The sequence below is a fragment of the Pygocentrus nattereri genome, chromosome 24 (genome assembly GCF_015220715.1).
Source record: "Pygocentrus nattereri isolate fPygNat1 chromosome 24, fPygNat1.pri, whole genome shotgun sequence".
Classification (NCBI taxonomy): domain Eukaryota; kingdom Metazoa; phylum Chordata; class Actinopteri; order Characiformes; family Serrasalmidae; genus Pygocentrus; species Pygocentrus nattereri.
In genome coordinates, this window is record NC_051234.1 from 7,979,260 (window position 1) to 7,994,021 (window position 14,762).

The 14,762-nt window shown below is 43.5% G+C and overlaps 1 protein-coding gene across 1 annotated transcript in view; it reads right to left on the minus strand.

Annotated features, from left to right (window-relative positions):
• si:dkey-12j5.1 (probable assembly chaperone of rpl4) overlaps positions 1 to 14,762 on the minus strand; it is a 215,966-nt gene that overhangs the window by 65,499 nt on the left and 135,705 nt on the right. Inside the window, exon 9 of the mRNA XM_017695782.2 lies at positions 8,972 to 9,025. Within this exon, the coding sequence (XP_017551271.2) occupies positions 8,972 to 9,025 (54 nt within the window). The remainder of the gene's footprint in view (positions 1 to 8,971; positions 9,026 to 14,762) is intronic.

Genomic DNA, 14,762 nt, shown 5'->3' on the forward strand with positions numbered 1-14,762 from the left:
GTATTTGTGCCACTTCAGCCTGGTAATGTGAACGCAGCCTTAGGCCACAGGTGGAGCCTCTCATTTAAGCCACACCCTTGCACTTTAGAGCCGGAAGTAAGGCTGCATCCCTGTCCTTCATGGCCACATGGTGAGCAGTCAGATCCCATTGTTTTGTAAATGTCTGGAAATCAGTGTGCAATATTAATAACTGGAACTACAAAACACACATTTTCTGCAACTGAGTGAACTTTTTTGTACTTTAATGAAAAATGTTATGATTATGTGTGTCCAACTGTTCAAAGCTATGTTTGCTAGTCTGATATTAGCTAGCATATTTGAGTTATGCTCAGAATTAACTAGAATTGCCATCCATCCATCCATTTTCTAAGCCGCTTCTCCGACAGGGTCGCGGGGGTATGCTGGAGCCTATCCCAGCAGTCTTCGGGCGGAAGGCAGGATACACCCTGGACAGGTCGCCAGTCCATCGCAGGGCAGACAGACAGACACAGACAGTCACTCACACCTAGGGGAAATTTAGCATGTCCAATTGACCTGACTGCATGTCTTTGGACTGTGGGAGGAAACCGGAGAATCCGGAGGAAACCCACGCAGACACGGGGAGAACATGCAAACTCCACACAGAGAGGACCCCGGTCACCCGGCCGGGGAATCGAACCCAGGCCCTCCGCGCTACCCACCACGCCACCGTGCCGCCCTAGCTAGAAATGTCTCTAATAAAAAATAAATAAATAAAAAAAAACTCATTACTATAGTACTAGTAGTGAAATAAACATCATTAAAATAAACATTATTAAGGTACAGGGTCAGTCAAAGTAAAAGAATTTTAGATTCAGTTTCAGTTAAAAGCTCTGACTAAGGTCAAGGCTCCACAAATGTTGTAGAAGCAGTCTGCAGGCCTAGGTGCTTGGTTTTATACACCCGTGGTCATGGAAGTGACTGGAACCCTTGAATTCAATGATTTGGATGGCAATATAGTGTATATGATGAATACACTGAAAAGCAGTTTATCTGATTAGCATATTTATTCATATGAAGTGACTAAATTAGAAATTGTATTCATAAGATACTATCATTTAGATTTTTGATTGAAATGCTAGTTTATCTGATTAATAAAGCTGCGGTTTCATTTACAAGATGCTACTTGAACTAAATAAGTAAATTAGTAATAATTATGCTCTTTAGCTGCTGCTGTTTTGGATGAGGTTATAATTAATACTGATTTCCTGCATGCTTTAAAAAGGTAATTTATCTGATTACCAGCACTGCTGTGTCTGATCCACTCACACCAGCACAACACAACCGCAACGTCAGTGTTACTGCAGTGCTGAGAATGATCCACCACACAAACAGTACCTGCTCTGTGAGGGTCCATGGGGGTCCTGACCAGTGAAGAACAGGGTAAAAGGGGGTAACAGAGTATCAGAGAAACAGATGGACTACAGTCTGTAACTGTAGAACTACAAAAGGCACCTATATAGTAAGTGGAGCTTCAATGTCCTCAATTGAAGTCAGAGTTTCTCCACCCCAGCCGAATACAGCTTGGGCGCAGCCACCCCGACCACTCCTGAGTCGCCGGACAGTTGTCCAGAACCTCCTTAAAGACGACTGAAAGTCTTTTTCCATGGCTTCACCAAACTCCTTCCACACTCTGGATTTTGCTTCTGCCACCGTTGCAGCTGCCACCTGCTGAATCGGGAGTCCTTCAGGCCATCCAGTCCCTAAAGACCTTTTTCTTCAGCTTGACGGCCTCCCTCACCACTGGAATCCACCAGGGGGTTCTTGGGTGATCGCCCTGACAGGCACCCCAAAGCTTTTGGCCACAGCTATGCCTGGCAACTTCCACAATGGAGGTTTTGAACAGGGTCCATTCAGACTCCGTATCCCCTAACCTCCTCCGGGACATGAGAAAAGCTCTCCCATAGGTGGGAGTTAAAATCATTCTGAACAGGGGCCTCCACCCTCACTATTCGTTTGGGCCTACCGTGCCATCTGATCCAACTCACCACCAGATGATGATCAGTTGACAGCTCAGCACATCTCTTCACCAACAAAGTCGATCATTGACCTCTGAGCCAAGGAGCTCTGGTACCATGTACACTTATGAACACCCTTGTGTCCGAACTCGATGTTCATTATGGACAATCCAAAACAATATATCTAGTTGGTACCTCTCATCCTCCCGCACAAGCTCCAGCTCCTTCCCCCGTAGTGAGGTTACATTCCACAAACCAAGAGCCAGTTTCTGCTGCTCTATATAAATATATCCAGTAAAAGTGTTTCAAATTTTCTTCATACTCAGCAACTTCTATTTTCTGAGGCGCCTGAGGTCCTTCAACGTCTGCTGGACTATGCTCAGGATCTTCTATGAGTCTGTGGTGGTGAGTGCTATCCTCTGTGCTGTTGCATGCTGGGGAAGCAGGCTGAGGGTGGCAGACGCCAACAGACTCAACAAACTGATCCGCAAGGCCGGTGATGTTGTGGGTGTTGAGCTGGACTCGCTGACTGCAGTGTTGGAGAGGCGGACGCTGTCTAAGCTGCAGGCCATTATGGACAATGGCTCCCACCCACTCTATGACACGGTGATGAGACACAGGAGCTCATTCAGTGCAAGACTCATTCTACCGAAATGACCACGGGGCGCCACAGGAGGTCATTCTTACCTGTGACCATCAAACTCTATAACTCCTCCCTCAGCGTGTGATTCACAAGTGTGGTTCATCTGTGCAAAACTCAGTACCTAACAGTTCATATGTGTAATAATAATAATTGGGTGTAATAACAGAATAACACAGAATGCCCTTGTTTAACCTCGAACAGTTGAGATATGTTCATGTGTATCACTGTTAGCTTAGTGGTAATGTACTTCTAGAATCTCAGAAATTATCACAGATGTGTTTATATTTTTATTTTTTAGTTATTTTTATTTACTTGAAGCGAAGGCTTAGATCTAAAGGCCACTGCACAGTGGACAGACAGTGTCACGTCCAAAATGAAAAACATTCGTAATGAAGGTGTGTATAAGGCAAGCCGTTTTAGCTTTCCATCCATTTTTTCTGATATCAGGAATTCAATTTACACATTTTACATTTTACTTCTTACTAGTAAAAACTGTATTTTCACACATAGAAATGTAATTCTTGATATCACTAATTTGATTTTTACTAGCACAAAGAACATTCTATTGATCATAAACTTATCAGTGAAAAGTAAAAGTGAAAAAATTTAATTTTTGACATCAAGAATTTAATCCTTAAAAATGTAATTCTTTCTAGTCAAAACTGAATTCTTGATATAAAAATTTAATTTCTACATGTGAAAATATTTTTTTTGACTAGTAAACATTATGTACTAGTTAAAATGACATTTTTGCTAGTGATCATTCATGAGTTTATTGCAAGTCGTTTTAGCTTTTAATATTTTTCTTCTTGATATCAGGAATTCAATTTACACACATGAAAATTTTATTCCCTCTAGTAAAATTTTAATTGTTGATATCAAAAACAGAATTTTTACTAGTAAGAGTTCAATTTCCACATGTAAATTGAATACCTGATATCAAGAAAAGCATTAAAAGCTAAAACGGCCATATATTCACACCGCTGCCGATATTACGTGTTGATGCTCGCCAGCACTTGACGACTCTGGGCACTGTTCAGTTTCTCAGCACACAGAATTTTTCCATTTCTACATTAAGGGGGCAGTCGTGGGCTGGAGGTTAGGGATCTGGCCCTGTGACCAGAAGGTTGCCGGTTTGATCCCCAGGGCCGACAGTCCATGACTGAGGTGTCCTTGAGCAAGACACCTAACCCCCAACTGCTCCCCAGGCGCCGTGGATAGGGCTGCCCACCGCTCCGGGCAAGTGTGCTCACTGCCCCCTAGTGTGTGTGTTCACTAGTGTGTATGTGGTGTTTCACTTCACGAATTTCCCCGTTTGTGGGATGAAAAAAGTATCACTTATCACTTAAATTCAAGCCATATCGAGACCACAGAAAGCCACAGTAGATTACCTGTGGCTTAAAATGTAACAGAGAAATGCAGTCAGTCATAAAGACATATGCTAAAGGTAGACTACCTAACCTAATGATACTAGTCTAGTCTTTTTGCTTGCATCTTTCAGCTCAAACACCGAGTCTGCGAAGAGGCAATGAACTGATGCCAAAATTTTTTTCATTAAGTTTGTACCAAGTGTAAAAATGAACTGTTTTTTCAGGTCTCACTTCATACAGTGTATCTCGGCTATGTGACGCTGCACGATGCAGCGTATCCCATGAGCAACGGTCTTATCAGTCACATTCCCCCACCAGCTGGTGGAGCTAAAAGGTGCTAGTTATGAAAGAAATGGATGTAGGGAACGGAGGAGTGCGGCTGATTTATGAAGCGTGCTCTTGGTGGCGGTGTTAAGGAGGAGGCAGAGACACAGATTTTATGACTTTTTACACATCACACACACAGCTAGACACAACGGAAGATCAATCACCGAACAGAGGCCCACACTAGAACTCCTTCTGACAAGAACACTGCATCATTAGCACGACAAAACAGGCGCTCAGGGAGACGCTAGACAGACAAGTAACACTTCTAATGTAACAATGATTTAGCACAGCGAGTGACTGAGCGATTCATCAAATCTGCAGTAAAAAGTGGGCTTGGTGCAAACCTTGCTCAGCATTAGCGCCTCAGCTACACTCACCCTGTATAGCCTTATTTCATGGGAGTTTTTTGGACCACATCATATGACTTTACAAATTAATGTCTCACGCAATTGTGCAATTACACATTTCCACCAGGGAGGTCTCCAAGTCCCCAGATTAGATTCGATTAGAAAAAGTGACCCTAATTAGACCCACAATGGGGAAATTCCACCTCCGCATTTAACCCATCTATGCCGTGAAACACCACATACACACTAGTGAACACACACACACTAGGGGCAGTGAGCGCACTTGCCCGGCGCGGTGGGCAGCACTATCCACAGCACCAGGGAGCAGTTGGGGGTCAGGTGGCTTGCTCAAGGGCACCTCTGTCACATTCTGCCGGCTCAGGGGATCGAACTGCTAGTTCCCTAACCACCAGCCCACAACTGCAAACAAGAGCTTGTAGGGTTTTTTTTTTCCATAGGACATTTTCATCTGATTCACTTGATGCTTTAAGTCTCAAACTACGGGTTCACTACACGACTTTTAAAGTCTGAACAGATTATAAAAGACTGGGCGTCTCACGTTATACGACTTTTTGGGGTGACTGAAATACTGGGGATCAACACTAAATGATTAGGGATTGCACACTACTCGTTTTTTCAGATGCTGCTGAACCCAACAGAACCAACTGAACTCACGCAAACGTGCGCAAACTCAAGTGTTCTCCCGTTACTCAGAGACCCAAACAAACAAACATGGAGCAGGTAAACATGTTTAAGTGAATCATGGATTTAAAAATGTGATCAGTGTGGGATTCTTTTTGGGTTCCAAACTCGTTCTTCTCTCTCTTTTCATTGGTTGTTGCAGGAATCCCGTTCAGATTGAGTCGTTGACCAACGTACAATAGATTTCGCTCAGAGTCAAGTAAAAAAAAATCAAACATTTCATAAACACTGACTGGTCTGAATCGCCATTGGGAGGAAAGAAATCTGAGTCTGACCCAAAAATCTGCAAACTAGAGCTGACCAACTCAGACTCAGCCAGACTGAGAATCGGGCTAAAATCGGGGTGTAAGTCAAGATAACCTTGGCTTTAGGTAATGTAATGGCATGAGAGCACCTCCATACTATTAGCTATTAGCAATAGCAACAGAAGTCAGCAATTGGAATTGTTTACCAAAAGCACACAGACTATTCTGTGGATAACAAGGGGCAGTCATGGGAACCAGCCTCGTGACCGGAAGGTCACCTGTTCGATCCCCAGAGCCGACAGCACATGACTGAGGTGTCCTTGCGCAAGACACCTAACCCCCAACTGCTCCCCGGGCTGCGGACTGGGCTGCCCACTGCTCCGGGCAAGTGTGCTCACTGCCCCCCTAGTGTGTGTGTGCTCAGTAGAGTGTATGTGGTGTTTCACTTCACGAATGGGGTAAATACGGAGGTGAAATTTCCCCGTTGTGGGACTAATAAGGGTCACTTAATCTTAACATGAAGTGGTCAAACACAAAGCTATTTAACTATTATGTAATTTCAAACATACATAACTACAGTTGTATACAAAAAGTAGAACATCACAGTCAAATTGCGTTTTGTTGAATTTCTAAGGGAAAATATGATTGGGTAAGACATGGGAACGAGATCCTAACCCATCAGCCACGTCTTAGTAAGGCGTGGGAATGAGAAAATGAAGTCGTGGCCACGTGACCATGCCTTACTAAGTCATAGCCACGTTTTAGGATCTCGTTCCCACATGTTAATAAGGCGTGGCCAGGCATTATTTCCATTTAAGGGTAAAATATGGTAACATCCTCTACAGGGATGTACGCCTTACTAAGTCATGGCCACTTCAATTAGCACATGGGAACAAGATTGTAATGCATGGCCATGGCTAAGTAAGGCATCATTTTCGTTTAGATGTTTATAACATCTATATACACACACACACACACACACACACACACCACTTTATTAGGTACCTTGCTAGTAAAAGGGTTGGATCCCCTTTTATTTCAGAACTGCGTTAATTCTTCATGGCAGACTTTCAACAAGGTGTTGGAAACGTTCCTCAGAGATTTTGGTTTGGTTGCCTTTCTATCATCTGGAACCAGTCTGCCCATTCTCCTCTGACCTCTCACATCAACAAGGCATTTTCGTCCACACAACTGACCGCTCACTGGATATTTCCTCTTTTTCGGACCGTTCTCTGTAAACCCTAGAGATGGTTGTGTGTGAAAATCCCAGTAGATCAGCAGTTTCTGAAATACTCAGACCAGCCCGTCTGGCACCAACAACCACGCCACGTTCAAAGTCACTTAAATCCCCTTTCTTCCCCGTTCTGATGCTCGGTCTGCACTTCAGCAAGTTGTCTTGACCACCTCTACATGCCTAAATGCAGTGAGCTGTGGCCGTGTGACTGGCTGATTAGCCATTTGTGTTAACAAGCAACTGAACAGGTGTACCTAATAAAGTTGCCCGGTGTATACACATACATATACACACATACATATACATACATACATATATATATATATATATAACCAGGTGTCCAAACTCATGCATACGCTTGTATTAGAAAAATAAATAAATAAAAACTATTTTCAAGCATGTATTCTGCAACCTGCCACTGAGACCTAAGCTAAGAACTGTATGTGTCTGTCCAATGTGTGACTGAGTGACTGGGACTGAGACAAAATATGCAGCCATATTTACTTAGAGGCATGTATATGAATTGTTTTCGCATGGCGCTTTGCATGATGTGTCAGCAGCGCTATCAGCTGGATCTGCTGCAGCGTTCCTAATTTCCATGCCTGATGAGCTAAACTGAGGAGCCGGGAGCTTTCGCACAAACTCTATTCCAGCAGGTCTCCATACATACATTATTTATCCAGCCGTCTGCTGCACTGAAAGTCAGCACCACTTGTCAAGCCCGCTGAAAATAGAGGCCCATTAAAGAAGCGGCTGCCAAACTGCAGCCACAACAGAAAGAGATGACATACAGGACTTAATCACACGCAGCTCCCCGATTCCAACACGCAAGAGAAGATGTACTAGCTAGAACATGCTAACATACAACCTGTCATCTTTCCGGCCCTCAATCTCCCTCACACACACAAACACACACACACACACACTCCTGCAGGGTGTAAATGAACAGAAGTGAGGACTACAATTCATCCCCTATATTATATATACTGTATAGCTGCACTTTGTAGTTCTACAGTTACAGACTGTAGTCCATCTGTTTCTCTGATACTCTGTTACCCTCCTTTTACCCTGTTCTTCAGTGGTCAGGACCCCCATGGACCCTCACAGAGCAGGTAATATTTGGGTGGTGGATCATTCTCAGCACTGCTATAACTCTGACGTGGTGGTGGACCTACCTTGTCAGTCCACCTTGTAGATGTAAAGTCAGAGACGACAGCTGATCTGCTGCTGCACAGTTTGTGTTGGTCATCCTCTAGTCCTTCATCAGTGGTCACAGGACGCTGCCCACAGGACGCTGCCCACAGGACGCTGCCCACAGGACGCTTTTGGTTGGTGGACTATTTTTGGTTGGTGGACTATTCTCAGTCCAGCAGTGACACAGAGGTGTTTAAAAACTCCAGCAGCACTGCTGTTACATCTACTAGGTGGACTGACAAGGTAAGAGTGTCTAATAGAGTGGACAGGGTGTGGACACAGGTGCTTAAAAAGTCCAGCAGCACTGCTGAGTCTGATCCACTCGTACCAGTGAAACGCACACTAACACACCTCCACGACGTCAGAGTTATAGCAGTGCTGAGAATGATCCACCACCCAAATAGCACCTGCTCTGTGAGGGTCCATGGGGGTCCTGACCACTGAACAACAGGGTGAAAGTGGGCTAAGAAAGTACCAGAGAAACAGATGGACTACAGTCTGTAACTGTAGAACTACAAAGTGCAGCTATACAGTAAGTGGAGCTGATAAAATGGACAATGAGTGTAGAGACAAGGAGGTGGTTGTAATGTTATGCCTGATCGGTGTAAGTGAAAACAGTGATTCCTCCTTCCTTAACAAAGTGGATTATCTTTTCCTACAAAATCATCAAGGTTTGAAAAATGAAAAAATAATGACCTCTGATAGTTGGATTTTTCAACACAAACATCTAACAGCTCCAAAAGTGAGACTTAAGGGCAGATTAATAAAGGAAACTTAGGACTTGCTTGACTTTTAAAGTTTTAGAAGAAGCACTTTTTAAAAGCAAATGTAATTTGAATCATTTCTCTTGGTCTTTTCACCATTAAATATTCACACTATTTAAAGGGAGGCTGGTCTTTTCACAAATTCAGTACATTTTATTCATTCACTTACCTGCACAACCTCATCGTCCTCCTCTAGCAGGCCCTCCAGAACCTCTGTGGCCATCTGAGGACAAAAGAAGACACACTTACTGTTATAACAATTTACACTGATTCTGGCTTTGCTGAGTTTTACCACTAATACAATTCTCATACAGCCCTTTTAAGACTAGACAGTTAAAAACTACTATTTAAAACATGTCATTTAAAAAAAGGCACAGGCAGCAGAAATAAACAAATAGAGCATCAATTAAGATTCCAGCAACACAAATATTAATTTAGAGATTTCAGAATTATTCCCACTGTCAGACACAAGCTCAAAAATATTAAGATTAAGATTAAGTGAGTCCCACAACGGGGAAATTTCACCTCCGCATTTAACCCATCCAATCAGTGAAACACCACATAAATGCCTGTGAGAACACACACTAAGGGGCAGTGAGCACACTTGCCCAGAGCAGTGGACAGCCCTATCCGCATCGCCCGGGGAGCAGTTGGGGGTTAGGTGTCTTGCTCAAGGACACCTCTGTCATGTACTGTCGACTCTGGGGAACAAGGCCAGTCCCCTAACCTCCAGCCCGTTATGTTTACGTTTATAATCAATAAACAGTCATTATTGCCCTCAGAAGTGCCGTTTTACTCCGTGTGAAAGGCACAGAAACAAGGAGTCGGGGGTTAGGCGTCTTGCTCAAGGACACCTCGGTGATGTACTGTTGACTCTGGGGATTGAACCGGCGACCTTCCGGCCACAAGGCCGGTTCCTTAACCTCCAGCCCGTGACTGCCCCTTATTGATTATAAACATAAACAGTCATTATTGCCCTCAGAAGTTCCGTTTTACTCCGTGTGAAAGGCACAGAAACAAGGAGTCGGGGGTTAGGCGTCTTGCTCAAGGACACCTCGGTCATGTACTATTGACTCTGGGGATCGAACCGGCGACCTTCCGGCCACAAGGCCGGTCCCCTAACCTCCAGGCCATGACGGCCCCTTATGTTTATGTTTATAATCAATAAACAGTCATTATTGCCCTCAGAAGTGCCTTTTTACTCCGTGTGAAAGGCACAGAAACAAGGAGTTGGGGGTTAGGCGTCTTGCTCAAGGACCGGTTCCCTAACCCCCAGGCCACAACTCTCCCGATTCTGTATATATTAGAGGTCTGCACATGAAGGACACAGACAACCAAACTAACTCATACCCCCTAAATTTGAAACCCCAACCTGACTCGAACCCTCGCTCACAGTAAAGCATTATCATCTTGCATTTAAAGTGGTTTATTTTGTCACCAAGAGTTTCAATTTACTGGCAGAAAATGTCAAGCTGATATAAACAATAAGAACCTTTATTACCACTATTTTCATGTAATTGCTGACATGTAAATGGCACAGACCATCAACTGTAACTTCTCTTGTTACCGCTGCTATTTGCAGAAATGCTTCTCAAACTTGGGAGGAGCTTAGATAAAAGATCCACTGTGACCTTCCCACCAACCCAACACACCCCTCTCACCATCCATGGTGTGACTATATGTAAATCTCAAAGAGCTGCCTAGTTCTGTAGTTAGGGTGCTGCCTAGAGTTGCATCGATACCAATAGCATATCGGTATTGGCGCTGCTACTGCCACTTAAATGCAGAACCAGTATCGCCGATACCAATACCAATACCACAAAGCAAATATCTGACAACACGCGTGAACGTGTAGATGCTGATTACCAACACGTTAGTGATGTGGGTTGACGAGCAGCTCCAAAAAAGCTTTTAGCAAAAAAGTGTTTATACAGCCATACAGAACCAAAAGCTTTTAATGTAAAGTAAAAGTAATGCAAAGTAAACTTGCTGAGCTGGCAAAAATGTTTCTATAAAAATTAAAAAAATTGAATGCATTGTATACAATAGGACTCACGAACCCATGTAGTCAGAAAGGCAATGGATAGCAATACAACCGCAAGCATAACTATTCTAGCTATAACCATTATAAGGTAAGCTGAACAGATGCCAGTCCATGCCAATACTGCAGAACTCTGCACAGTGAGTAGTTCCATGTGAACTGGATAATCTATGACGTGTTAGGCCTGAAAGCACATCATCATCAATAATAAACTGGGTACATTAAATGCTTATGTTGATTGCAGACGATACAGATGGGGAGGCTACTCTCAACAAGGACAAGTTAACTCTTCGCATTGGATGTGGGGACAAGTTGGACCTATTCAAGTTTAAGCTGTATTATTAAGAATTGCAGTTTATTCATTTAATGCGCTTTTTCAGCCCACAAAAAAAATGACAAACCAGGCCAAATTCTGTCTACCTGCCAACGAACTTTTTCTCCTGACAAATTCAACCAAAATCCACCCAATTTGGCAGGGCCCCTGCAATCTGGCAACACTGATGTACTGTTGAACCCCTGGATTAGTAGACTAGTTGAGAGGCACTTGTTGCCCCTTAAACACAGAAGCTATTCCAAACGCAACTGTAGACTACGGGGCAGATTTAGTAAAAGAACCAATCACATACCAATTGTAAGAGTTTCTGGCTGTCAGTGGAAGACGGCTCCCTTCAGTCTGCGAGAAGATGGAGACCCCTGAGTCTCCACTTCAATAAGAGTGAATCAGTCATAACTGTGCAACATGATTTTCATGGGCAGTGAAACTCCAACAGCCCAGGGTGTTCGTCATTGGTTCCACAACACTGGACGATCTCCGAAATCACACTGAAAGAGCCGCGAGCGCAGGGACACCTGACATGCTCAATTGAGTATGGGATGAATTTGACTATGGCGTTGATGATGTCTGTACAGCTGGAGGAGGTTCATATTGAGCTCTTGTAAAATGACATAATAAACTTTATGCTCATTTAAACCAGTTACAGTTTACTGCATTGATCTGTGATGATTTACAAGTAAAATAAATCATTTTGAAATCAAATTAATCTTTTTGAACCACCTTGTACTTTGACAGAATAATAATTCCAAAAAAAAAAACCCTCAGATAAAGAACGACAGATAACGCAGTATCTGGGTGTTTATATCTATGGTAAATAATTAAGGTAAAAGCACTGAAGAGCAGTGACCTCCTCTCTGATCTTTTCATATATCTGACCGTGCCTGTTTGGTAAACCACAAAAATCACTTTTCAATGGCAAAGTTTTGCACCAATGCACCTCAGTGTCACTGCTGGACTGAGAACAGTCCACCAAACAAAAATATCCAGCCAACAGCGTCCTGTGACCACTGATGAAGGACTAGAGGACGACCAACACAAACTGTATGGCAGCAGATGAGCTGTCGTCTCTGACTTTACATCTACAAGGTGGACTGACAAGGTAGGAGTGTCTAACAGAGTGGACAGTGAGTGGACACAGTGTTCAAAACCTCCAGCAGCACTGCTGTATCTGATCCACTCAGACCAGCACAACACACACTAACACACCACCAAAACGTCAGAGTTACTGCAGTGCTGAGAATGATCCACCACCTAAATAGTACCTGCTCTGTGAGGGTCCATGGGGGTCCTGACCACTGAAGAACAGGGAAAAAGGGGGCTAACAAAGTATCAGAGAAACAGATGGACTACAGTCTGTAACTGTAGAACTACAAAGTGCAGCTATACAGTAAGTGGAGCTGATAAAATGGACAATGAGTGTAGAAACAAGGAATGTCTGATCAGTGTATATGGTCACTGTTACATGAAAACCTCCAGAACAGTAATGTTAGGAACTTTTAGGAACTCTAGGTCACATAGTGTGAAGGGCAGCTGGTGTTTTTTTGTAACGTACACAAATATCAAAAGCTATAAACTGCTATCCATACCAAAAGAAAAAAACAATAAACATGCAGTTTCTTCTGTTATAAAGTAGTTTAGAGGACACGTAGCACAGGGGACAAAGCTTTTGTCTCAGTAAGGCCTCTTCCATGTCGCCACAGTATTCCGAAAAGAGGAGGGTGATGCAACAGGGTAGTGGACGTTCTGGGTCATTTATGACAATACATGCTTTGCTTGTTATGGTAGCAAAAATAAGGTCAGATAAATTAGGGGTGGAAACAGTAATTACATTAGCGGCCTCAAGTGATGGCGTGGTGGGTAGCGCTGTCGCCTCACAGCGAGGAGGGCCTGGGTTCGATTCCCCGGCCGGGTGACCGGGTCCTCTCTATGTGGAGTTTGCATGTTGTTCCGCCCGAAGCCTGCTGGGATAGACTCCAGCACCCCCCCGCGACCCTGGCGGAGAAGCGGCTTAGAGAATGGAGAGAATGGATGGCCTCAAGTGAGACGTTCAGGGGTTTTCTGCAGTTTGAGAAAGTAAGTGAGGGGTGGAAGAGGAGATGCAGAGATTTCTTTTTATCTGAGATTCTTTGTTGGTAATAATTCTGAATGTTCACTGTGAAATTGAAGTTACTGTCTAGCGTCACAAAAATTTGACAGCCTCAACTGCCTCTACACTTTCTCTGTGGATGATCGCTGCATGGTTTCATACTGTGAGATGGCAGGTGAGCAGTTTTTGAGGTTGAATTTATTTATACACAAAAAAAACTCTGAACCCCCAGGGGCTGATCAAAATGAGCAAACAGACAGCGAAAGTGGAATTAAATGATCTAAAACTGAGCTCAAGGCAAAAAAGGATTCAAAACAAAAAAGAAAATGTTTGATTAGAGACAAATCATTCATCATTAGAGTTGACTGAATGTTACGGGACGGCAGGGAAACGGACCCAAGTGCAGAGAGGAAAACCTGTGAGAAGGATCTTGAATGAATTTATTGAGGTGATAGGGTGTGAATTTGGTGATTATGCATGTCGGGGTTGAGCCAGGCTCGAACCACGGGGGCGAGGAGTTACCGCTGTGCCACCGGGCGAAGCACAGGCGAAACCGAGAAAAACACCTCACTGAATGGGAAACACAAAGGTAGGAAAAAGGCAAACAAAGGGGACGCTGAACGCAGCGTGCTCAAACAAAGGCTGAGACAGACAAGTGAAATGAAAGATAATCAGAAAACGAAAAGTCACTTCCTTCCTGATTATGAGAGGAAGGTCAACTTTATATTTCACCCGTTTCCTCTTTGAGGAGCAAACACTTTTGGGTTTGAAGTAATTTTGGGGCGATTTCTCTGTTTTTTTCAACTCTCTTTCCTTAAATACCCACCTGGACTAAGTACTGTACTGGTTGCCCCTCTACAAAGGTGTGACAAAGGCTGCTGTTTGCCCCAGCCTTAAGGAGAGGAGTCCACAGGCGTGCCAGATTGGGCCTTATCAGCCTGATGGCTTCTGGGAACTAGAGTTCCCTGAACTTTTGGCACCTCGCTGGATTTTGTAAAAATGGACCCTATTTCCAAAAAAAATTGGGACGCTGTGCAAAATGTAAATGAAAACAAAATGCAATGTGCAAATCTTTTAAACCCGTTCCAAAAAAGTTGGGACGGGCTCAACAAAAGGCTGGGAAAGTCGTGTAATGCTTATATAACAATAAATAAATAAATAATAAATAAAAAACACCAGGTGGCTGACTGGCAACAGATCAATAACATGATTGGGTACAAAAGAGCATCTCAGAGAGTCTTTCAGCAGTAAACATGAGGAGGAGTTCACCACTTTGTGACAGACTCAATTCAAGAATGTTTCTCAACATAAAATAGCAAAGAACTATTTATCATCTACAGTACACGAGATCATTAAAAGATTCAGAGAAACCGGAGAAATCTCTGTATGTAAGCGACAAGACCAAAAACCAGTATGGCTGTGACCTTCGGGCCCTCAAACGCAAGTTAAAACTCTAAAACCCAACTAAAATGCAAAGGCCTCTCAGCTTGTCTTCAGAG